Source organism: Onychomys torridus, chromosome 21, assembly GCF_903995425.1.
Source record: "Onychomys torridus chromosome 21, mOncTor1.1, whole genome shotgun sequence".
Taxonomy (NCBI): domain Eukaryota; kingdom Metazoa; phylum Chordata; class Mammalia; order Rodentia; family Cricetidae; genus Onychomys; species Onychomys torridus.
This window is the reverse complement of record NC_050463.1, coordinates 16,580,018-16,606,236: the sequence shown is the minus strand read 5'-3', so window position 1 is coordinate 16,606,236 and position 26,219 is coordinate 16,580,018. Positions and strand designations below refer to the sequence as shown.

Sequence of the window (26,219 nt, the reverse complement as noted above, 5' to 3'; positions counted from 1 at the left end):
CCTGCCCTGGCTTTGTTCACTGATGAACAGTGATGTGGGGGTGTCAGCCAAACAAACCCTTTTCTCCCCAAGGTGCTTTAGCCTTGGTGTTTTGTCACAGCAATGGTCACCCTAAGACACAATGTTAACAGACTGGCTTCTCTGCCACAAGTGATAAAATCTGAAGCCAAATCCCCTTCAACAATAGGTGCGACAGAGCCCATGAGATCATGGTTAGCCTTGGCTGGAGACCCAGTAAAGGACCCGGAACCCTAGTTCTAAACTCTCACTATGTCCAACACTTAAAGCTAATTCCTCATTCATGTGGCCAACCCTAAAGCTACAAGTGGGAAACGTAACCTGCATAGATCCGAACAAACCATTTTCTCACAGTTAAGTGTTGTCGACTGAAAAGAAAGACTGATTAAAACCTTAACAGGAACAAAAAGAATTTAAATGGGAAGGAGTGGAAATATACACACCGTTAATGTTACCCTCCACCATCCTTCTCTATCAAGAGCTGAACTCTTCCGGATCTGTTTCTATGAGCAAACAGATCATTTTGTTTAGAAGGTGATCTCTTGAAATTATATATGATGTATAAAATATTTACTTGAAGAAACTAAATTGCCTCTACCAAACCTATTTATTAGCTATCATGAAAATGAAAGATACATAATAATATATTTCGCCCATACTATTTCCTTAAAGTGTTAAGCTAATAAGTGATTTTAAGTATATAAAAATCCCTTTGGTGAAATTAAAATAAGCATCCCTTGAAGCATGATCCTAATTAATCTTAGTCAATAAAAACCCAGAGTCAAATATTAGGGTGAAAGCTGAAAGATCAGAGAAGCAGAGCAGCAGCCACTAGAGACTTCTTACCTCTAGAAATCCTCAGACCAAATTGGGGGGGGGGGTGAGAGCCTGTCTCCACCCACTTTATATTCCTGTCTCTATTTCCAAAGTGCTGGGATCAAAAGCATGAGCCTCCCATGTACTGGGATCAAAGATTTAAGCCTCCCAAGTGCTAGGATTAAAGGCTTATACACCACCACCTGGCCTCTATGGTTAACTAGTGGCTAGCTCCACCCTCTGATCTCCAGGCAAGTTTTATTTGTTAGAACATAAACAAAATATCATACAACATTTCCCCTTTTTTGTCCAAATAAAAAGTGAAGGTTTTAGCTAACATAGAAAAACTATATACAATAAATACAATAACTATATACAAATATATACAGGCAATAATTACATTACCAATGTCTAGTCCATTAGCATTTGACAAATTCAGAGAAAACTCTCCATTATCTATCCTGTCTTGGTGAGTCCAAAGTGTTATACCTAATTCACTTTCTATTCTAATTTGCATTACTAGCCCAAAACCATCTTTTTATATCTCTCAACCATATACACTTTACACCCCTTTTATGAGTTTCTGTTCTGAATCTGGTAACAAGGAAAACTGTAACTATAATTATCTGGTCTTCAACTCCATCAGAGACCTGAAAAGGATATAATATTACCTGAGTAAATAGGAAGTACAGAGCAAACAACTTCCAAAAATAAGAAATGACAGAAACAGCTGGCTGCCTGGACAGTCACCCAAGATTCCTTTGCAACATTGAGGCATCCATCTTCAGCCTACAGGGCTAGAATAGCTGATAGACTTTTCTATGAAGCAGGATTTTTGAAAGAGTATCCTGCCTTGTCTTAGCAAAGTTCTGCAGTCACTTTCTTGTCTGTCCTGCTTGTTCAGTTTGGACAGCATACTGTCAGCAGTTGAGGCAAGGGCGATTTTTTGCTCAGTGGCTAACTTTTGCCACAAAAAAAGTAAACTCCATATGGAGTTTCTTCAGTGGCCATCATCTTCTCTCAAGTAGCTTGGTGCTGCCAGGAGCAGACATGTCTCATTGATATTAAAAAAACAAAAACCAAACAAACAAACAAAAAAAAAAACCCTTACATTATTGAAACACCTTAAATAAGCTGGGCATGGTGGCACACACCTTTAATGCCAGGATTTGGGAGGCAGAGCAGGCAGATCTCTGAGTCTGAGGCCAGCCTTGTTCTAGGACAGACTCCAAAGCTACACAGAGGAAAAAAAAAAAAAAAAAAAAACCTTAAATGCCATATTCTGTAGATCTCTGAAGTGTTTGAAGACCACTTGCCTATCCAAACTATGTGTTTGACCTTGAAAACAAACCTAACATTACTACAAGTTTGATTGTAATAGGTGACTACTAACCTATATTTCTTTATTATCCTAAATAGTTTATAATAATAACTTTCAAGGACTAGAAATTTATATTGCATTGTTAGATGAGCTGTATAGGTACAATACCTTGAACAAGAGTAGAAATGTATGTACAGTATGTTCTAACCAAAATAACCTTAAGTTTGTATCAATATATAAAAATCCATATCAATGTAAAATATGTAAAACTAGTAGCTGCTTTTTTGGTTTAAAAGTAGATTCAATAATCTACCTTTTTATCCTCTCATTTCTATAACATATATATACAGTATAACAAAAATAACCTCAAATTTGTGTCAGTATACAAAAATCTAAGCCAATGTAAAATATTTAAAACTAGTAGTTGCTTTTTAAAAGAAGATTCAATGATCTACCCTTTTTTCCTATTTCTATATTCCCCTTTTTAATTTTTAAAATGAGATCTCTGAATCTAATCTCCTTTGTTCAGCTTTCTTCCTGACCATCACTAATAACAACTTGTAATCAACTCCCCCTAAATAATAACAAATATCCATAACCCACTGAACAACCAAAAACCACCCACCCCACCTCTTGAGAATGTGGGTGTCATGTCCTTAAGATTACTTCCTGCTGTCTGGGGGCGACAGCATCTTTAGGGGACCCTGAAAAAAGTATTTGGGATGACTGTCAAGTCCTGAGAGAGCTACCTATATTGTTTGTTTCCCATCTCTGTGTAATGGGAAAGTGTGTGGCTTGTCTCAAGTCCTGGATAAGGTAGGCTGAGAAGCTGGATCATCTCAGCTAGCCACTTTGAAATTGTTCTGAGCAGTTTGTAGTCCAAAGCAGATCTTTAAGTGGTGTTTGTCAGCTTAGTTGTGTTACCATAGTCCAGGTGAGATCATCGTGGGGCCCATCATCTTTTTGGAGACTTCAAAGATTGCATTAGGTCAGATTATTCCTTTTCTTGGTAATTTTTTTTTTTTCTGGGAAGTTCTCCCTTCTTCTTTGGATGCTTATTTGTCCAAAGGTCTTTAAATTCCTCAAGATGGTTGTTTTTATTTTCCTGAAAAGACAAAAACAAAACCCTGCCCCAACCCTAATTTTGGGGAGTTTCCCTTTTAGCAAGTTATGTCAGATCAAATGAAAAGCATTTACTAGTCTTATAGGTTAGATTAGATTGATGAACTGTCACCTCTTCTAATCAAGAGGTCTCTCTTGTTCTGGTTTCTCCTAAAAGTTTTGTTTTATCCTCTAAAGCTGTTCTATTATCCAGAGCAGTATGGTGTTTTACAATAGGCAATAGATCTTTTAATTGCTCTGGGGAGGAGTTTCCCCCACAGTGATGGAATAATTGAACCAAATTTGACATGGGGCCTGCGAGAGCCACCCCACCCTGCTGCCACCACAAGATGTCTCCCAGTGGCAAAGGGTTACCATGTCTGTCCCTTGTTGATCTGCATTAATTGGTCCATTGTTGGCCTTCGCTAAACCTTCTGCATAATCCAGAAGGGAGGGGCATTCTGTTTAGATTATTACTAGAAAAAAAAAAATTGTTTCTAGGAACTCCCTGTCTTCAGTCCCTTTTTTGGTGACCTTGTTTGCCACAATGAAAACTCTTGACATTTTTATGTTCCTTCAAGCCTCTGGAAATCACCTCTTCTATCCAAGCATCATCATGGTTATGAGATTTAATATTGACTGTATCTCAGGTCCATTTTTCCATAGGTGCTAATCTTGCCTTTAAAGGCCTAATTACCCTTTTGCATTGAAACTGAGCATTTTCAAAAGCTAAAGATTTAATTATTATTTGTCTGGCTTCTGAATTTGGTATCATTCTATTTGCAGCTGGAAACAGCCTTTGTAAAAAAATCAGTGAATGTTTTTTTGGGGCCCTGTGTAACTTTCGTAAATGACTTAGTTCTCTTTCTGACTTCTTCAATTTTGTCCCAAGATTCAAAGCTGCTGTATGGCATAGAGCCAGGGTGTGGTCATCATAAAGAGACTGTCTTCTTATATCAGCATAATCTCCCTCTCCAAGAAGTTGGTCTTGGGAGATTTCAATACCTCTAGCCCTACGCTTCAGTGTTCAATGGTCTTAGCCTCATCTTTCCACCACATCCTCCACTGTAATTGGGGACCAGGTTCCAATACTGCTGTAACCAAGTCTTTCCAGTCTTGTGGGATACTTCTGTTACTAGTTGACCATGATTAACATCTGCTTCACAAAAGGTGAATGTATACCATATGAGACTATCACTTCCTTAAATCTCCTCAAATCTAACATTTCCACAGGAATCCTCTCAGCTCTTTCAGTGCCTTGTGGGTATCTGTCATTTGGCAGTTGTTCCTGTAAGGTGACTAGATAAATTAAGGTTAGCTGTTTGAAAACCTTGGGCTGTTCCTCTCTGATCTTATAATGTAATAGGTTGGTTCTCCTTTAAATTCCTCTGTCAGGGTCTGAATATCTCTATGATCTGTTTTAGTAAGTTCTTCTAAAGCCTGTATCTTGGCACTCATATCAACCAACTTTTTTAGAGATAAACCAAGAATTATCAAAGGTAATAAGAATCATCTGGTGCTGGAGAGATGGCTCAGAGGTTGAGAGCACTGGCTGCTCTTCTAGAGGTCCTGAGTTCAATTCCCAGCAACCACATGGTGGCTCACAACCATCTGTAATGAGATCTGGTGCTGTCTACTGGTGTGCAAGCATACATGCAGGCAGAACACTGTATAAATAATAAAAAATCTTTTAGAAAATGTTCCAAAAAAAAAAAAGAATTATCAAAATGATAACTAACATTATGTCAATCCCTGTTAAGTTGATTACCCCAGCAATGGTGGTGTACACCTTTAATCCCAGCACTTGGGAAGCAAAGGCAGGTAGATCTCTCTGAGTCTGAGGCCAGCCTGATCTACAGATCGAGTTCCAGGACAGGCTCTAAAACTACACAGAGAAACCCTGTCTCAAAAAAACCAAAAAAAAAAAAAAAAAAAAAAAAAAAAGTTGACTATCCTTTCATTTAATTGTTCCATTTTCATTTTTAAACCATTGTATAATCATACAGAGACCTAACTCTTTCCACTGTAATAGTGTTTCCCATTTTTTAACATGGGGGAAAAACTCTCTCTTTTTTTAAAAAACCTAATTCCCCTCCTTTAAGAATTCTCAATTGTCTCACCAAATCTGATGATGATGACAGTGAAATGTGAGGCTGGCTGCTGCTGCATAGAACAGTAGAAGCTGAGTGAGTATAAAGGCAGCTACCTAGTGTGGCAGCAGCCCACGGAGGGGGTTCAGGGAAAACCCACAACCCACAGGGGGAAAAAAGCCAAAGAGCCAGCGTCTGCATGGGGGAGGCAGGCATGTGAAAGCACCTAACTTCAGCAGCATTTGGAGCCCAAATGCCTGTGGCATTGGCTGTAAAGAGGCTGAAACAGAAAAATCCCAAACTTGCTCAGAGGGCTTGGGGAAAAAAGAAAGGAAAATCTAGCTGTTGAGGTAGTGACTCTAGTGGGAGCCTCTGTATGCAGCTCCGATATGTACCAGTAGCAAGTGATTTTTTTCATAATTTGTGCCCCCACATTGGGCACCAGATGAAGTGTGATCCTTATTAGTCTTAATCAATAAAAACCTGCAGTTAGACATTAGAGTGAAAGCTGAAAGATCAGAGAAGCAGAGCAGCAGCCAGCCACTAGAGACTTCTTACCTCTACAAATCCTCAGACCGAATAGGGGGTGATGAGATCCTGTCTCCACCCACTTTATATTCCTGTCTCTACCTCTGGAGTGCTGGGGCCAAGGGCGTGAGCCTCCCAAGTGCTGAGATTAAAGGCTTGTGCCACCACCACCTGACTTCTATGGTTAATTAGTGTCCAGCCCCACCCTCTGATCTTCAGGCAAGCTTTATTTGTCAGAACACAAACAAAATATCGTACAATTCCTATCTCACAGAGATGTTCTAAGAACAATAAATTTGACAAAATTTGATGTTAGACCACAGCTCCTTTGCCCAGTGGCTAAATAAATCCACATGAGAAAGTTGTTCAACTAATCTTCATGTATTGTGCTTTCTCACAGAAGTGTAAAAATATGCACTAGCTGGATGTGGAGGGGTGGTGGTGCACCCACCTAGGCTGGCCTGGTCTGCCCAGTGAGCTCCAGGCCAGCCAGGGGGCCATATAATGAGACCCTGTCTGGAGAAGTAGGGAACAGGAAAGGAAGACACACACCCACAACCACACTTACCAAGTCATTGCTTGAGAAATAGTGGATTTTATTTTTAATATCTCATCGGCCAAGTTAAGAAGCAGATGGTGTGGGCATGCCTCAGTTTCCAGTGGGGTTCTTGTCTCTGCAGCAAGCACTCTGCTTGTGATGAGCCGGAGTTTGCTTCAGCCCCACTGTCCATAGAACCCAGCCGTTAAGTTTTTCCCTTTTGTGCTATTGCAGATCATTAAAATATCAAACTCTAGTTTCTGTTTGTAATATTCATTATGAAATAAGGATTATCTCAAGCAAAAATGGACCAAAATGAATAATTGGTAAGCATAATGGATGTAATTCACTGTCTTCTGATCGCAACAACTTCACATGCTTTATAGTGCTGCAATGAAACATGTACACTTCTCCAGAAGACAAAAGAATTCCCATGGTTTGATATGCCATGCTATGCATCCGAACCAAGCTCTTCCCGTGCAGCATGCTCTTTATTGAATTCCTGTTGACTTTTCAGTTGCTCCTTTTGCACTTGGAAAATGTTCTCAGGCACGTCAAGACAGGTTTCTCACATCTCCCTCCCAAGCAGAGAAGTGGGGTGGGCTGGTTAGGAGGGGAAATAGGACCGGCCCGGAAGAGCTCAGGCAAGTGACCTATACTCCGAACATCTGTCATTTTAAATTCACTTTAAAGGAGAAGATAAGTGATAGGCTAAACACCCTCACCCAAATTTATTTTTAAAAGTACTCAAGTAGGAGGCAGGGCAGAGGACGTCTGGTAGAATTGCGAACAGTTCCTTCTTCAACAGAAGGAGAAAGGGCAGGAAATCTAATCGCTCTACTGAAGCAAGTAGTTGTGGGGAAATACAAAGAAGACAAAGAAAAAAAGGAAGAAAGAAAGGGGGAAAAGATGGAGAGAAAGCAAGGGAGGCGGCAGGAAAAAGAAATCAAATAAAACTTAGAAAATCAGGTGCGGGTGTAGGGATGCGGAAAAGGCACGGGGCTCGGAGAGATGAGGCTGCGGGGGGCCGCACGGGCGGGCTACCCTACCGAGGTCGAGACGAGCGGCTCTCCACGCCCCAGGTCTTCTCTTGGTACTGCGGAGGGGTTGATGGCGGTGGCTGGCTCGTCCATTGCGACCTCCTCTCTCCCTGGGTCCGGGCTGCCAGCCGGTTGCTAGGAGCCCCGGCCACCCGCCGGTTCTGAGCCTGTGCTAGGAGCCCCGGCCACCCGCCGGTTCTGAGCTTGCGCGTGTAAAAGACCAGTGCAAAGTCCTGCAGGTCACCTCCACTAGTGAGGCCGGGGAAGTGATGCCCTGTGCAGGCCTCAGCCAAGCTGACTCAGTGGGCATCCTTAGAGACGCACTCACGTGTGCGTGTGTCATAAAGTATAGGGGACTGTGAAGTTGCCCGAGTTCTTGGGTATGTGTGTATATAGGCAGGCTTGCCCGCATCTGATGGTACCCACCATTTCTACCATTCCCTCACAAATTACCCCCATCCTACGTCCTAGAAAGGGAAACGGGTAGGCGCATTTAGCTTTAAGGTGGAGTTCTTCCTTAACATCCACTTCCGGGGTGGGGTGGGGGCCATCCGGAACACTGGCTGTGAGAGCAGACCACCCATCTCTTCCATAGGCCCTTTGCTCTCTGGGCCTCTCTTGGCTGTAGCTTCTCAACCTAGAAAGATTACTTTTAAAACGGCTTTTTCAACCTTGATTCCTTCTGTGGAGGACCTACTGTGTTCCAAGGACTTCACATACACTACATTTCAGGTAACCCTCACAGCAGGGCTGCAATGCCCCTGCTAATTAGTTCCATCTGGAGAATGAGGACAGCTTCCTTAGTGACACCATCACACTGTCGCTGAAGAATTCAAATCCCGATCTGGCTGCAACGCTCCACTGCCCTCAACAGCATAAAGTTTCGGTTTCCCATCACCAAGTTTCAAGAGTGAGAGGACTCCATTGTTTCCTAAAACTCACCTCAATGAGGGCTTGGAGAATCAGCTCCACAGCTAAGAGCACTAGCTACTTTCCCAAAGAACCCAAGTCCAGAGCACTAGCTGCTTTTCCAGAGAACCCGAGTCCAGTTCCCAACACTCACATGGTAGCTCATCCAGTAACTCCAATTCCAGGAGATCTGACACCCTCTGAACCCTGCAGGCCCAGGCACACATGTGGTGCACACACATACACTCAGGGAAAACACTCATACACATAAAACAAACTGATCTAAATATATATATTCTCAGGGCCAGGAGGGCTGAGGGGAAAAAATAGTGCCGGAGGCTGCCAAGCCTGATGAACTGAGTTTGCTATCCCTGGGACCCACATGGTGAGCAGAGAACTGACTCTCAGAAGTTGTCCTGAGATCTCTGCTTAAATGCTGGCCTCACATGCACACACACAGAATAACATAAAAACAAAATCAGAACACAAGAAGAAATAAACTATTTATTTATGAGTGGTTGTATCAGCCGGGTGGTGGTGGTGCATGCTTTTAATCCCAGGACTCAGGAGGCAGAGGCAGGTGAGTTCGAGGCCAGCCTGGACGAGCGAAACCCAGGACAGGTACCAAAACTACACAGAGAAACCCTGTCTTGAAAAAAACAAAACAAAAACAAACAAAAAGAGCGGTTGTATCAGGTACCAATTTATCTTAACAGTGGGATCTTTCAAATATTGATGTTCTGCTGGAGAGACCGCTCTTTCAGAGGACCTCAGTTCAATTCCCAGCACCCAGGTGGTAGCTCACAACTGTAACTCCAGTTCTAGGGGATGTGGCCTCCCTGGGCACCAGGCAAACACATAATATACAGACATCCATGGAGACAAAACACCCACATGCAGAAATTTTTAAAAATTGATGTTCTTGAATGAAGCATCTTGTGATTTTTAGAATGAAAATTGATTTCAATCCCAGAACAGAAACTAAGAAAAACTCTGTTTTTAAGATTTGCTTTTCTCTCTGTATGTGTGTGTATATGTGACACTGTGTCCACAGCACACATGTGAGGACCTTTGTGACATTGAGTCTACTTCCATTGACAAGTGGGTTCTGGGATCTAGCTCAGCAGGCTCATGTGGCCAGCGTGTTGGTTCATTTTTACCTGGTTTTACCTACTGCACAGCAGGCCAGCCCCAGATCCCCTGGAACCCTGCTGGGAACCTGGAGAAACCAGGATTTCATCTAATTTCTCCAAAACCCTGCAATTCTTCTTTCAGTCTCCTGCAGCCCAGGTCTCCACTTCTCCAAGTGCCAAGGTTATAGACATTCACTACTACCACACTTGTCTTCACTGCACTATTTTTAAAAGTACCAGAAAACAAGTTTAAAAATGACTGGAGATTGCATGGTTAACATGGAAATAAATGTAACAGGTTAATCAAGTCCACCCCGAGTTCATTTCGTTTTCTTATTTCGGCTGAGGCTGTAAAACTGGCTCAGTAGACTAGGGACTGAGACCCTAGAGACTGAAGAATATGAAGAAGGTACAGAGAAGTCCAGAAACCCACACGAGGTGTTACAGTGAGAAGGGAGCCTTCAGAGGGAAGCATGGTTTACCTCAAAAATAGAAACGCCATGGGTCAATGACTTCAAGGACTTTTACCAATAAAACAAACGGAACATAGCTAAGAAAATATCGCTGGGGCTGGGCCAAAGTCCACTTGTAGAGTTTTTGGCTAGCATGCATCGGTCCTGCAGTCACCTCCAGCATCACATAGCTGGGAGACATCCTAGCCCATGGGAGGGGGAGACAAGAGAATGAGGACTTCAAGGAGAAGTGTTAGAGGCCTGGGACATACGAGGCGGTCTGAAAAGGAAAAACAGAACCAACCAAAGCCACCCCCATTGTACACAGGGCCATGAGGAGTTCTTTTCTGGTTAACAACAGGTTTTAAGTCAGAACCACAAGATGTTCAATGCTCTTTTCCTAAAATTTCTTGGGAAAATATAGTACTTCTCAATGATAAACTTCAACTCTGAAGGCTGAAGATTTTGACTCCAAATTATGCCAAATACCTCAGAATGCTTTGGAAGTAACTTTAAAAACCTAAAATGTATACACGATTAAAATCTAGCCGGGCGGTGGTGGTGCACACCTTTAATCCCAGCACTTGGGAGGCAGAGGCAGGCAAATCTCTGAGTTCGAGGCCAGTCTGGGCTACAGAGTGAGTTCCAGGACAGCAGGGTTACACAGAGAAACCCTGTCTTGAAAAACCATAAAGTATACTAGAAAGTTTAGGGTTGTTAATCCAATAACCAGTTTCCTCTTTTTCAGTTATACTACCCAAATTTAAACTAATCTCCCATGGCAGGTTTAAAAAAACTATTATGGGGTTGGGGATTTAGCTCAGCGGTAGAGCACCTGCCTAGCAAGCATAAGGCCCTGGGTTCGATCCTCAGCTCTGGTTAAATAAATAAATAAACAAACAAACAAATGAACCAATTACTAAAAACTGTCATTTAATGGACTTAAGAATCTCAAATTGAAAAATCACTACCATACAGTTAAACAACATTCTTGACACAAACATGATTTCCCAAACCTAAGAATCAGCTATTAAGAGCACTTTGCTGCTCTTGACCCAGGTTCGGTTCCCAGCACCCACATGGCAGTTAACTGTTCAGTTCCAGACCTGACGCCCCCTCCTGGACTCCACAGGTACTGCATGCATATGATACACATATACACTCTTGTAATTCTTTTTTTAAAGAGTGCTTTACTGGCAGAAATCTGAGAGCAAACACAGTACAAATAATATTGAAGAATTTATTACCATACTCCTGCTAAACTAAAACCACTAACATGGTAGAGCCTTGGAGATAGTTTAAAATCATAGCCCTGGGTTCAAATGATTGCTTACAAAGTAGTTCCAAAGATTTGAACAGCTGTGATCACAGAAATGACCTGCGCTACACTTCACCTCTTTTATGTCTTCTGCAGTCTATGACTACAGAAAACTGAAACTACTAAAAACTACGACCATGGCCTTGATTCCCCGTACTGGGGAAAGGAAATACCAGACATGGTGGCACACACCTGCAATTCCAGTACAGAGAAGGCAAAGGCCGGAGTGCTGCCAAGTTAGAGTCAGCCAACACACACACACACACACACACACACACACACACACACACACACACACACACACACCATTATCTTGTATTAAAATTTGACTTCAAGATTGTTACCTGGAGAAATACCATGATTAATTTGCCCATTCTTATTTTCCAACAGCACCTGGTTTACCATGGTAACACTGGCTGAACAGTTTAGCCAAAAGGCCAGACTATGCTCGAAGTCACCATTTCATTGGACATTTCCTAAAAGTTAGAAACTATGATGGCATCTTACAGGCTAACTGCGGCTCAGATAATAGACCTGAAAACTATTCAGTGGTGTCAACACAACAGCCACAGAACATGAAAGCCGTCTAACACCTCAGAAAGAAATGTTCCAGCCAGAAATACTGCTTAGGAGCCTTTAGAACTCTACCACCCAATGAAAGGGCCTCAGAAGTGGACACCTAGTTCTAGGACCAGCAGTCAGCAGTGTCTCCACTTCCCTCCCTCCTCCTCTGTACCATGAGGGAGTTACCCATTGTGTAAAGAGCTCACCCACCCTCGCGGGCACTCCCGAAACTTGTGGGCCACAATAAGCACTTAACTAGACAGCAGCGTTTCACAATCTTTGCTCTCATCTGCTATGGAATTAAGTATTTAAAAGGCAGTTAGAACAAGAAAACCCTTGATAACCATATCTTGAACTTAGAGAAAGCAACGAGAAGCACAACCTCAAACAGGGTTCAGTTAACTGCTTATCTTAGACCCTTTCAGCAGCACATGTTGCAAGCAGATAAGCAAGCACAGCTAAATCCCCCAATTAAAGGAGCACACTGACAAACTGAGACAAAGTAAGTCACAGTGCCCTCCCACTAGCTACTAGTTCAACTATTTAAGACAGGGAGGCAGCAGGGCTGAAAGTCAGTTGGTCCAGAAGTTAAGAGCACTTGCTCTTGCATAGGAGACCCAGGATTGGTTCCCAACACCCACATGGTGGTGCACAACCATCTGTGACTGCAGTTCTGGGCATCTGGTGCCCTCTTCTGACTGCTGAGGACACTAGGCACACATACATACAGGCAACACAGACACACACACACACCCAAAATTTTTAAATTAAAAAAAAAAAGGTGGTAAACACTAAATGTGTGAGTATGCCAATTACTTACAAAAAGTTCATTTATGAAAGGGTTTCCTTTTTTTCTTCTTGGAAACAGTCTCACTGTGGAGTCTGGGCTGGCCTGGAACTCACTCTGTAGAACAGGCTGGCAACTGAACTCAGAAACCCACCTGCCTCTTACCTCCCAAGTGCTGGGATTAAAGGGGTGCACCACCACGCCAGGCCATAATCTTCCTAAGAGCAAGACAGGAAGTTCGTAGCAGGAGTTCATCTCCAAAGACCTCAGCTGAATCATACCAAGGAGAAAGGAATTCCATGCTGTCCCAGAATTATTACACCAATAGGTATTAAATCACTCAGATTCAGAGCAACAATTGGGTAAATTGTAATTTTTTTATTGGAAAACAAATATACAACTTGGAATGGATTTGAGGCAAATTGTGCCATAAGCAGATTTTCTTTAAGTGGCTAAACAAAGTTTAAAAAGCAAGTAACAATAAAAGAAAATGTTTCTGGTACAAGACCAGCAGTACAAAAAAAGAGTGTCCGAGTACCTGGATAAAAGACCCGTTTTGCAATAGTGCAACTTTTTTTAAGAACATATTGTTGACTGTCCACAGTCCACGCTTCAACAACAACATGCCAACAGTTCCTAAAACGACTTTCAAAAGGCATAACCCAGATGTTCCCTCATTTGACCAACTCCATCTAAGTTCAGATGTGCAGAAGGGCTTGGATATATCCAGAGTAAGCCACATGCAACATGTTACTTGTTTTCTAAAATAAGGTTTAAGGACAATGACAGAAGATAAGGGAAGAAAACATGGAGGAATGAAGTCCTAATTACTATACATGCATATTTTTTGGACAGTAGGGGAACCTTTTACAGATAAGTTACAAACAAAGAAAGGCAAATAAACAATTTTGTACAAGAAATTTAACACATTCTGTACAATGTCTTCACTTTGCTGTCATCATTTGTACAAACTCTGAAAAAATAAGAAACACAAAATTATGAGTCAAAAGGACAAAAGCAATTGTAATTCTAAACTGCAGTTTCTGTTCCTTTTCTGGAATTACACAGTAACAGGAAAGCCAGTTTATGGTCAAAGTTGAAACTTCATAAATCACTGTATTTGGGTCCCTAAACACGAGCCAATGAATGCTGGGGCTATGGATCGAGCTCACTGGTGGAATGCTTGCTCAGAATGTGCAGACCCAGAGTTCACCAGCAACAGCATGGGAAAGCCATCTTGGCTGAGTTTAGACTTGAATTTGGGATCTGCTGGGTCAGCAGTCAATATTGTAACTTCAGTGTGGCAACTATTTAACTTCTCTAGGGTTAAATTTACCAGTGTTATGTCAGGAAAACTACAAGTGAAAAAGCAAAAGGCAAAAATGAACTCCCCAGGATCCTTTCTATGTCTAGAACCATGCTTGCTGCATGCAATAGGCATCCTCAAGTTCTGAGTCTTCTAAGACACTTTTGAATTCAGTCTCAGGCAAGAGTCAGAAAGAAAGCCAGAACCCAGTCAGACACAAGTTTATTTTACCCACCTCCTTCTACAGACACTGTACAGTTCCACTCAAATGTTAATACTTATTAAAATGTCCATTTTCTAGGTACAGGTATGGAACTGACATTCAAAATTCTTAGGTGAGTGATAGAGTCTTGTTGGCGGACATTTTAGCTGACTTAAGTTTAGTGAGAACTATTTTAGCGCTCACATTTGGGGGATAAGATTCCAGCTTTCCAGCTATGAAGCAGCCTCACAATTTCAGTTCATTAAGAGTATGCAACTGTGACTCACCTTCATAGTTTACCTGACCGTCCCCATCGATGTCTGCTTCCCTGATCATCTCATCCACCTCTTCATCTGTTAGCTTCTCTCCAAGGTTTGTCATCACATGGCGGAGCTCTGCTGCACTGATATAGCCATTGCCATCCTACAAAATGTGGGGACGGATGTCTGAGCAATATTTGAATTGTACCATTAACCAACCATTTCATGTTAGAAAATCACATCAAGTGGGGGTGGTGGGGGCACACTCCTTTAATCCCAGCACTCAGGAGGCAGAGGCAGGTGAATCTGTGAGTTCGAGGCCAGTCTGGTCTACAGAGTGAGTCCCAGGACAGCCAGGACCACACAGAGAAACCTTGTTGGGGGTGTGGGAAGAACATTCACATAAAGTGAGGAGAATCCACACTGGATATATAAATGTCATTAAGTACGATATCCATATATTCCAAAGGCAAGAAGAGCCATGACTTGGAGACACAAGCTCACACTGACTTCTTAAGAGCATTCACCCGACCCTTCTGTTGGTTTAAACCATCAGAAAAGCCGTGTCCAAAGAATACAGGCAGGTCCCATTAGCTCCACTCCACTCCAGTCTCTACACATTCAGCCCTTGAACTTTACCTTATCAAACACGCGGAATGCTTCTCTAATTTCCTCTTCGCTGTCTGTATCTTTCATTTTTCTTGCCATCATTGTCAGAAATTCAGGGAAGTCAATTGTGCCATTACCTGAAAACAGTTTGTATGTACACACGTGAAATACAATGCACACACCTCTACAACAAACCCTGCAACTCCCCCAGTTGCAGACTCACCATCTGCATCTACTTCATTAATCATGTCCTGAAGCTCTGCTTCTGTGGGGTTCTGCCCCAGAGACCTCATCACAGTCCCCAGCTCCTTTGTTGTTATAGTCCCATCGCCATCCTTGTCAAAGAGTGAGAAGGCTTCTTTGAATTCTGTCAGAAAGACCAAAAATCCAAACATGCACATTAACAATAATAAACCAGCCTGTAAGATGTACTAACTCACCTGGTGGTGGTGTGCACACCTTTTATCCCTGTACTCGGGAGGCGGAGGCAGGTGGATCCCTGTGAGTTTGAGGCCAGCCTGGTCTACAGAGTGAGTTCCAGAGCAGTCAGAGCTGTTACACAGAGAAACCCTGTCTCAAAAATCCAAAAATGATGTACTAACTCTTCAAGAAGACAAAGATGTACAGTATTTCAAATGGAGCTTCAATTCCAAGTCAGGTGGAAAAATCTTGTGATAATCTGTCAAAATCTTTGGCCAACCAAATCACTGTGTTCATAGAGCTACCAGAGTTTTAAAATCTTAGAAAGTCCAATCTACAGATGTTTAGAGGTCCCTTCAAAAGTTAAAGGTATGTCTAAAATCAACAAAATGTCTAAAAAATGGTATACAGTATGTTTGTCTATCTGTTTCAATTTGTACTTTCTAGTTCACACCATCTCTAGACCCACCTATATCTCCACTGACTTTGTCCACTGACATTCAAGTATGTTAATGAAGATAAAATTTCAAATTTTATAATCAGTTTAAGTTGGAGAGTACCACTACTCATATACACCCCTCTGTATCAACCCATTACCAATACTACTTATAGCACAAATTCACCAGCTGAAATTTTCGCTTAACATCCAAATGAGAGGTCAAAGTTCACAACTCTCATGGCTTCCAGAAGAGCATTTTGATTTTCCTTCCCACTTTTCATTAACAAGGCTCTGGTTTTTGTCTGTTTTTCTAGTCAAGTATTTCCAGCTTTATCCTTTGAATCTCTAATCATTTCATCTATGCCCACTCACAGCAAATACCTTGTCTACTGACCTTTCTGACTGCCCAGTAAAACAGCTTACCCTTGGCTGACTTCAAGCAAGATATTTAACAAATAAATTCTATTAATGCCCAGCAACTCCAAGGAAGTCATTTTAAGTGGTCCCCTCTGAAGCCTATAAATAAGTTGTATTAAATGCTACTGATTCTTCTTCTGCAACCAATATTCTGGTTCAAAGCTCCCCTCATCTTCTGCTTGTACTATTAAAACTGCCACCTAATTGGGTTCTTTTGTGAAAACTACCTACAACTACCAGATACTAGTACCTTTCTTTAGCATCAAACAATTATTTAGTTGTTCATTTAGATTAGGCATTACTGACTCATCTGCAGTTACTCACTAGTCTCTCCACGTATATACATAGTTCTAGACCACTTAAATATTACTTATTTCCTGAGGAACTCATCTATTATCAATCAGAAGCTTAATTAGGAATTGGCTGCAATAATTGAATAATTGTACACAGTACCAACCTAGATCAACCTAATTAATAAACAAATCAAGGTGTTCCCCATCTACAAACAGGATGAGAATTGTCCAATTCACTAAATTTATATACTTTTTAAAGTTCTAAGCGCCTTTTCACAAACAAGCTGCATCTGGAAACAAATAATCAGTGTAGGAACATAGTCTATCACCTACTAAATTATTAAAAGGTTAAAATATTTAGAATTATGTATTTATTTATATTTTCTACCATCATACACCTGGCTATGATCATTAAGTACATAAACCCAAATGTTTAAGATGCAACTAAGCTAAATTGTAGGAAATGGCTAAATTTACAAATTCTAGATCTCAAACGTTTAAAACATCCATAGGCCAGGCCACAGTGGTATACACCTGTAATCCCAGCACTGGGGAAGCTGGGGCAGGAGGGTCACTAGAGCCTGGGTCTTGTCTCAAACAAAAAAAGATTATTCATGCTATACCCGCTCTTTATATATACAATAAAGAAAATAATGACATTATGTAAAGGCCAAACTTATATTCATATACTAAAGGCTCTCCATTGTCTCTTGTTTTGTTTTTTCTAGACAGGGTTTCTCTGTGTAGCCCTGGCTGTCCTAAAATTAGCTCTGTAGACCAGGTAGATATCACTAGAGATCCATCTGCCTTTGCCCCTGCCTCCTGAGTGTTGTGATTAAAGGCATGTGCTTTTGTTGTTAATATTTGAAGGTTTTTTGTTTTAATTTTCTGTGCATTGGTGTTTTGTCTGCATCCATGTCTGTGTGGGGGTGCTGGATCCCCTGGAACTGGAGTTACAGACAGTTGTGAGCTTCAATGTGGTTGCTGGGAATTGAACCCAGGTCCTCTGGAAGAGCAGTCAGTGCTCTTAACCACTAAGCCATCTCTCCAGCCCTAAGACTATGTTTATGTTAAAGACTCAGAGCTATGAACAACTCCTTTAAGATCCCTATCTCAAAATATATACTTTGTATCCATCTGCCTTTACAGTTCACTTGCTCTTCAAAACTAGCACAATCTGTATACACACGGAGAAACATTTTATTCTGAGCATCAATTCCCATTATCAGAAATAAATACAAATGCAAGAGCTAAATTTTAAGCATGCAGAAAGACACAAATGGCATAGCTATCTTCTGTAGCAGACCTTTGTCATTATGTTAACTACTACTGTAATTGAATAAGAAGGCTATTTTTAATCACATTCGGACTTTGAAAGTTTAAGACTGAGGTAGATTTCTTTTTTCTTTTTCTTTTTTTGTTTTGTTTGTTTTTTTTTGTTTTTTTGAGATAGGCTTTCTCTGTGTAGCTTTGTGCCTTTCCTGGATCTCACTCTTGTAGACCAGGCCTGCCTCTGCCTCCCGAGTGCTGGGATTGAAGGCGTGCGCCACCACCGCCTGGCTGGATTTCATTTTTTTAAAAAGTACCTTTTCCTATAAGTCTTTCAAATGTCAAACAATAAAGTGTAGAGCTGTAACAAAATTAACTGGTTATTGATGTCATACTAGAATGGGGTATTCTTTAATAAGGCAATATAAATTTTAGTAATTGTTTCAACAAGTAGGTTTTTTGCTAGACAAGTTTATTTACTGTTAGAATTTCTAAACAAATCTGTAGTAGTGATGATTACAGTATGAGGATAAAAATAGTTTCAACTGTTCACATAATATTGCATAATATGTCCCCAGCTGGTCAACCTTTCTTTCTGGAAAAAAAAATAGTGTGCCTCTAAAGCAGACCTTGAACTTTAGGAGGCAGGGCCTTGGCGTATTAGTGCCCCTGGGACCTATGCAGTGTTCAGCGTTCTTTTGGTGTTATACAACTGAGAATAAAACTTACTCTTTCAAAAAACATTTATTTAGTACTTTACATACATATGCCACCAATCTCAGCTGGAACTTACCTTGGAAAAACAATTTTCTGGTAATTACAGGAATTTTTTTTTTTTTAAATAAAAATACCACAAGTCATTGATTGAAGACTATATCCTACTACACTGACCAGATAAAAAAGCTTTTTAAAAGAACTATGTATTTAGAAGGACCAAATATGGTAGAAACCTTGAATGGATACATTTTCTCCCCTGAAATGTCTGTTGGAGGGGACCAATATATCTGACTAGAAATATTAAGAAACAAAGGGCAGATACATGGACAGTCAAGAGTTTCAGACAGCAAGCATTAGCCCAAGCTAGTCCCCCAAAGGGGGAACTATACATGAACACAGCCGAGAGAAAGAAATCTTGGTAATTTATGGTGTAATGAGGTTGGAGATGTTTAGCTTATGTATAGCTGTGACTATTCAATAGCATTAACAAATAAAATGGCACAACTCAACACAAGTCAAAGCTCTGCCATACTGCCTCAACATACACAACAGATGTATTTTACCAAAAGCAAGCCCTAGATTTACATATATATTAAGCAGTTAAAAACCCTATTTAAACTTGGTCTTTAATTCAGTAGCTTTTTACTTTACATAGTCATCAAATACTGGGTGATGGCTATTTGAGGACCAGCGTCCAGAAACAGGTGATATAGTTGAGCTTTAAAATGCTCAAGTAGCAGAGCAAGCTAGAGCACTCAAGAGGGGAAGGTAGAGGGTCACAAATTCCAAACAGCTCGTCCTTCATCCTTCGGAGGATACTCAAGAGCAACCTGAGCGATACAGTTAAACTGTTTCAAAAATCCAAGTGCCAGGGATAGAACCAGTGCTAGAGCACTTGACTGGCATGCAGAAGAAGGCCCTAGGTTCAATCCCCAGCACCAGAGAGGGAAAACCAAACTGCCACTGGATTACTGGGAAAACAAACAGTGAAATTAGATACAAGTTTAGAGAGTCCAAGCATGGTGGTGATGCCTGTAATCCTTACATTCAGGAGGCAGGACTCAATGAATTCCAGTCCAGCCAGTACTTCTGAACAGGACCTTGTTTTCAGAACCACCTCATTTCAGAATTAGCCAGTCATCTCAACATAGCAGAATAAAACCAAAAGCCCTGGCAGCTAAACAGTACAGCATAAAGACAATGGGTTTGTAAGAACTTCTTTTCTTTCTTACAAAGGTTCATCTCAACAGATGTCACAGCTTTTACTACAGTGGCATTTGTAAAAGCTAAGAGTTATAAAACCTGAAAAGGGGACTGCAGAGATGATGACTCAGTGGTTAAGAGCATTAGCTGTTCTTCCAGAGGTTCTGAGTTCAATTCCCAGCACTCATATGGCAGCTAACAACCATACATAATGAGATCTGGTACACATGCAGACAGAACACTATATACATAATATTAAAATAAAATAAAATAAAAATAAAATCTGAAAAGAAACCAGAATACCAGTGATAAATTGCTAAGTTTTTCTCTAGGGAAATGGTTATTCACAATCGATTATACAGATTGAATACTGCTTTTCTGAAATGCTTGGGATCAGAAATTTTTCATATATATATATATATATATATTTACAAACAACCAAAGTCCACTTTTTTTTTTTTTTTTTAAACTGGAGCTGAGGACCGAACCTCTACCGCTGAGCTAAATCCCCAACCCCCAAAGTCCACTTTTATACAGTATTTTTGTTGTCCGAGCATTCTGACCACCACCCATCTGTGTATGAAGTAGAATGCACAATCTTTTATTAAAGGTGTCATGTTAGTACTCAAGTTTTAGATTTTAGAGAACACCAGTCTTGTGGTGATTAGGGATTGCTTAATCTGTCTGTAGTTCTAAATATAAACCACCAACTAATTTAAAGTAGGGTAAATTAACCCCACAAAAAATAAATAAAACTTGTATATCTATTCTCATTCTCCCTACACACACACACACACACACACACACACACACACACTCACTTACATTCACACTTGTCAAAGCAGGTTCAATTACTCTATTTATACTAATTTCAATTTGACACCATTAATGACATACATCAAAGTCAATTATCTTATCTAAGGATATTGAGTTTTGTTATTAAGTTTATTTAATAAGCCCCATGGCTATAATCCAGCAGGGTATTTCTTACCTGCAATCTGCTCTTCGGTCAGTTGGTCAGCCTACAAAGAAATCAGAAGGTAGGTTAATGACTTACAAGTATGCAGATGAGCAGTTACAGCTCATGATGTGCTATGATCCCTAGACAGAATGGGTAGGCAGAATGTGTACACATTGGTTTAACTTCATAGCTAAGCAAGGTTAACTCCAAGATTATGCCAAATACCTCAGAATGAATTGCAACTTTAAAAACCTAAAATTCATACACAAATAAAATGTATCTAGAAATATTAGGACATTTAGGGTGCTTATTTTAAACAGCAAAATCCTATAAAACCAGTTTCCTTTTTTCAGTTAGACTACTACCACCACCACCCTTTTTGGAGACAGGGTTTCTTTGGGTAGCCTTGGCTGTCACTCAAACTAGCTCTGGAGCCCAGGCTGGCCTCAAACTTAGAGATCTGCCTGCCTCTGCCTCCTGAGTGCTGGCTGGGATTAAAGACATGTACCACCCTCTGGCATAGACTACCCAAATTTAAACTAACCTCCCATGGCAGCTTTAAAATATCAAATTACTAAAAACTGCCATTCAATGATTTAAGAATCTCGAATTGAAAAACCACTACCATAAATGGCTAAACATAATATCCTGACACCAAAGTTATTTCCCCAACCTAACTGAGGAGAGGGGGTGAGAAGTACCACTCACTTTTACTACTCACCTGACTGGCAGGCAAATGCAAAGAACCCCAGGACTCTAAACAAAATACACAGGTTTCTTGTTGTTACAGCCTCCACCTGTAAAAATATTCTAGTGCTCATGTATATTTACATCTAACACCTGTTATGTGGTTCTGAGAGGCACTGCCAAACTGCTAATTTAAAATCCCACCAAGAAGCCAGACAATGGTGGTACATGACTTTAATCTCAATGCTTAAGAGGATTGAACTCTATCTCTGAGTTCCAGGCCATTCTGGTCTCCATAGTGAGACCCTGTCTGGAAAAAAAACAAAAATAAAAATCCCTACCAACATGGGGTTAAATGTACCATGATTACTCCATTATCTTGTTGAGGGAAGAAAAACAGCCTGGTCCCTCATGTTTTAAGTGAACATATCCCTGGGGAAAGATTGAACCTTTATATGGAATGGCCTCACATATTTCTCTAGGTTACAGCATTTGAAAGGGAATCCAATAATTTTCCTCAACCATTTTGATTGGATTCATGGCAGCATGGTCATTAGCTGAAGGTCAGTCAGTCCAGGCTACTCAGCAAGACCTTAATTTAAAAAGCAACATTCAATTTAATCACACAACAGTACAAACTGAATTAATTTATTTCTCTTAAAAAAATGTAGGTTCATCAATACAGTGTTTGCTAAGCATGTTAGGTCCTGGGTGCAGTTCCTAGTATTAAGAAAAAAAAGGGAAGGGTTTAAGGAGCTAGTTGACTTAAAATTAAAATGCCATCAATTATGCTCAAGTGTACAAGCGCCTACGATTTATTTTTTTTTTAATGTATTTCCCCCTCTAAGTGCCAATCCTTCAGCACCCTGGTTCTACAAACTGAGGACATATTACTCAACCTCTCAGGGATTTCATCTACAACACCGTACGTGATCGGTGTTGTAGATGAAATGATGAGCTATCAATGTCCATCAACTATCCAACAACTCACAACTGCCATACAAAAGGGGAAAGCATGGCTACTCAAAGCCTTTGACAGCTCCACACCATGTTCCACACTAACTGTAAGCAAATTTACTTGCACGAACTGAAACCCCAAGGCACGAGCAGCACCCCAGAAACCAAATGAGCACGAGAAATCATCTGAAATGATCTAAGCCTAAAAATGTTAAGCTTAAATGTGTAGCAGGCATTGTAGTATGTGGAAATCAGAAGGAATGCATGCATGAATTAGTGCAGCAAAGCAGCCGGTGACTCCACTGATTGGTAAAAGATAGGGGAGGGCGATGTGCATACATAAAAGATGAGGTCTCAGGGAGACAAGACACTAACAATAAAGCAATCTTCTAATAGTCTTAAGTTGGCTTATAAAGTCAAAATTTAAGGTCCCCAAACTGTCCAGTTCAGCTCCCTGTCTCCTGGCAAACATAATCTTAGGACACAGCACAAAAACCAACTTCAAGGAATGAACCAGGCACACAGAAAGTAAGTTTCTCTCTCAGATAACTTGAAAACCTCTCGACTTTGCTTTCAAGGTTTCAGGAAAATTTTCCTTTCTTGAGTTCAAAGTTTTAAAATGAACTTTACCAATAAGTTCTAGAATTAAAAATCAAGAGCTTAAAGCTCCCTGGCACTATTTTCCAACTACTCTTCCATGCAGTGTCATTTTCTTAGAACCAAAATTAATTCTTTTGGGAAAATACAAGCTCATTAACATGTGTTTATCTCCATAAGGTGAAGACTAATTCACCAGAGAGATGACTAGTTCTTAACTCTCTTAATTCTGCAACCATTGATGTAATCCCTCCTGTTGTTCTTGTCATTCCAGAGATTTCCAATATACTTTCAGGTTCCACCCCGACCTACTGAACTAGATCCTGCCTTTTGGGTTACCATTGTAGACCTTTATCAAGAAACCAATCTGCATTACTAAGTCACCCGCATTGAATGCATTATGTACATGTAATCATTTTCTAAATAGCACTCAAAAGGGCTGAGAAGTGGTTAAAAAGATCTAGAGTACGTACCTGAATAAATTTATGGCTCTATGGGCTTAAAAGTGAACACAAATGCTACCTCTTCATTTATCTGTTCATTTCACCAAATGCTATTACACATTAAAGGCTTCGTTATTATGTTCTCCAATTATAGAAATTACTCATTTTACCTGCATCAAAAGCTAAGTTATTTCTGTAAGAAAAAGGAGGGTCTTTATTCTGACAGATGGTACTTAACTTTTATTATAAAGCATCCTGAACCTACAGAAATCTGTGGAACAAACTTCATACAAATCAAGACCTTACTGAAAGCCTAAATTCTAGTTGCACCTACACAACTCCATGGTAACGGAGCCAAAGCAAACTCTTCTATTTTCTGAGCCTACTCAAGATCTTCAGCTTAGTGGAACAACTTAAACACACTCAAACCATTTTCTACCTCTTCCGATCTTTTATCACCCTGACCTCAATAAAATAAATTCCAATAAAACTACATTGACTACATGTAATTCAAGAGCTTTCCAATAATTACACATACATATGTCTGTCCCTACAGGGTAATTTTTCTCTTTATCAGAGTCCGCAGAATCTAAGTCTTATAAATTATGAAGTAGCCAGAACATTTGTCATTTAACAAAAAACCTTAATGTATCACTGATGCATTTAACTATAAAAACTTACTGGGGAAAAGGACCACTGTAAGATATAAATCATAATTTTCCAATAAAATTTTAAATTCTATCTTGGTAACTAAAAAAAAAAAAAAAAAAAAGAAAAAGAACTACAATTATGAGTGTCGATTATATGCCTATAATTTACATCCTATTTCGCCTTACAGAGAACAAATTCTGCCAGCATATTAAAATTCAGAAGTTATAATATATACCAAAATACAAAGAATTCACCAAACTTAAATGAATGCTAGCGCTCTCCAAGGTGAACTCTCCCCACACCCAAACAGGCTGGAGGTTTCAGTTGGCAAGGATCCCCCAACTAGTGTTTAAGATGTCACCTTGCCTCATGGACACACCCATTGCTGTAACCACTTGGCAGAGGGAATAAAGTAAGTATTGCAAATTGTCGCCCTCATTAATTACTTTTATTTTTTTTTACAGGAAACAGGAGGATCCCCTTTTTCAAAAAAATCCTCTCTAAAACCTCCTGCTGCCGGTATACTTTTTACTGTACAGACCTTGACACCCATTATTGCCTGAAAGAACTAAGATCAGATGGCAATTTCCACACCAAAACACAAAGTCGTTTTCAAGGAACGCCGCGTGTGGTCGAGGTGAACAGGAGGGCACCTGAGCATGCAAGAATTTAGCGACCCGCCCCTTAATTGCTACTTTTGACGCTTTCACCAGCTCGCTTTCGCTGTGGGCGGAAAACGCCTGGGAGCCCCAAACTCAAGTTGGCTGCTTTCGCTTTAACGCGCTGTTTCATTTGCAGAAAGCGCCCGACTTCACAAGCAAAAAAGAAAAAAAGAAAAAGAAAAAGCTTGCTTTCTTCGACGATTAAAAAAAAAAAAAAGAAAGAAAGAAAGAAATCCAACATCCAGTCTGGTGCTGGAAGACAGCACCAGATGGGGTAGAACAAGCAGCGCTGGGGGGGGGGGGGGGGTGCTGCTGGGCCCCCTCCCTCCCCCGCCCATCCCCGCCGCGCCGCGGGGCCGCCCAGACCTCCGCAGTCCTGCAGGTGCCAGCGCAGCAGCTGGGGCGCGAGCCGGGCCCAGCAGAGCAGAGCCGGGCCGGGCCGGGCCGGGCGGTGGCTCCCGGCTCCGCGCGCCCGCCCCACCCCCAGCGGCTGCTTCCCCGCCCGGGCTCGGCCCACACAGCGCGCCCCCGGGCCCGGCTCCCCTCGCCTCGTGCGGGGATGCGGGCTAACGGCGCCCGCTCGCCCCGGGGCCCCGCGCTCCCTCCCCGCCCGCCCGCCCGCCCTCCCCCCTCTAGCACCACCACCCGCCCCCAGCGCATGGCGGCCGGGCGGACAAAGGCGCTTCCTGGCGCCCGCGCTCCGCGGTGGCCGTTGGCGGTTTGAATCCGGCCCCCGGGGCTGACCTTCGCAGCAGCTTGCAGCTCCGGCGCGCTCGCTCTCCCCGACCGACCCACACCGCCCCGCACCCCCTGGGTCCTTCCTTTCCCCCCGCCCCGGCCAAGCCCCGCAGCGGTCGCCCCCGACCCAGAGGAAACCCGGGGGGACCCGAGCGGGGGGCACCTGCGACACAACCGTCGCGGGCGCCTCCTGGCCTCTTGTGCGCCGTCCTTCCGGCTGAGTGGGCTCCTCGCGGGTGTCCGGGAGGGGAGGTCCCCCTCTCTAGTCAATTCGCCTCGGCAGCTTTGCCCCACCGGCAGCTCGGCGACGCACTCACCATGCTGCAAGGGCTACGGGTTTCCGAGACGCGACCACACAACCACTCAGCTCGCTCGCTGCGCTCGGACTAATTCTCCTCCTCGGCCCCCAGCTCCTCATAAACACCTCCCTCCGCCAGATCCCTCCGCCTCGCGCCAGATAACGGAACCTAGCGAACGAGTCCCGGCCACCGCCCCCTCCCCCCCGGCTCTCCGGGAGACCCCTTGCTCCACAGGCACTTGGCAGACCCAGGCAGGAAATAAAGGGGAGCAGGGGAACGGGTGACGTAAGTGGGTTTCTTTCCCAGGCAAGCCGTTAGAAGGCCGGTGGAATCGCGCCTGGGAGGCGCTACTTTGCGGCGCGGAGGAGCACCGCGGCGGCGACGGGGCACGGCGACGGTCGTTGAGCCGGCTTCTGATTGGCTGGTTTGTACCTGCAATGCGTCACTTGCTCTCGCAGTCGGAACGCGGTGCGG

At 42.0% G+C, this 26,219-nt stretch overlaps 2 protein-coding genes across 2 annotated transcripts in view; both read right to left on the bottom strand.

The window, feature by feature from the left end:
- Stpg4 (sperm-tail PG-rich repeat containing 4) overlaps positions 1-7,594 on the bottom strand; it is a 50,191-nt gene extending 42,597 nt beyond the window's left edge. The window contains exon 1 of the mRNA XM_036170503.1: positions 7,462-7,594. Within this exon, the coding sequence (XP_036026396.1) occupies positions 7,462-7,545 (84 nt within the window). The 5' untranslated portion in view covers positions 7,546-7,594. The remainder of the gene's footprint in view (positions 1-7,461) is intronic.
- Positions 7,595-12,973: 5,379 nt separating this feature from the next.
- On the bottom strand, positions 12,974-25,891 carry Calm2 (calmodulin 2). The gene is made up of 6 exons (XM_036170648.1): positions 25,764-25,891; positions 20,742-20,772; positions 15,216-15,359; positions 15,023-15,129; positions 14,411-14,546; positions 12,974-13,588 (listed from the first exon to the last, which is right to left on the bottom strand). The coding sequence occupies exons 1-6, from the start codon at positions 25,764-25,766 to the stop codon at positions 13,560-13,562; spliced, it is 450 nt and encodes a 149-aa protein (XP_036026541.1). The 5' UTR covers positions 25,767-25,891; the 3' UTR covers positions 12,974-13,559.
- Between the last annotated feature and the right edge of the window lie 328 nt (positions 25,892-26,219).

Bases quoted from the DNA above. Each gene is read 5' to 3' on its own strand.
- Calm2 (XM_036170648.1), bottom strand. The intron at 15,360-20,741 runs GTAAGAAATACC...TCTTTCTGACAG, and splicing joins GACCGAAGAGCAGATTGCAG to AATTCAAAGAAGCCTTCTCA. The intron at 13,589-14,410 runs GTGAGTCACAGT...TTATTTTTTCAG, and splicing joins CGGTCAGGTAAACTATGAAG to AGTTTGTACAAATGATGACA.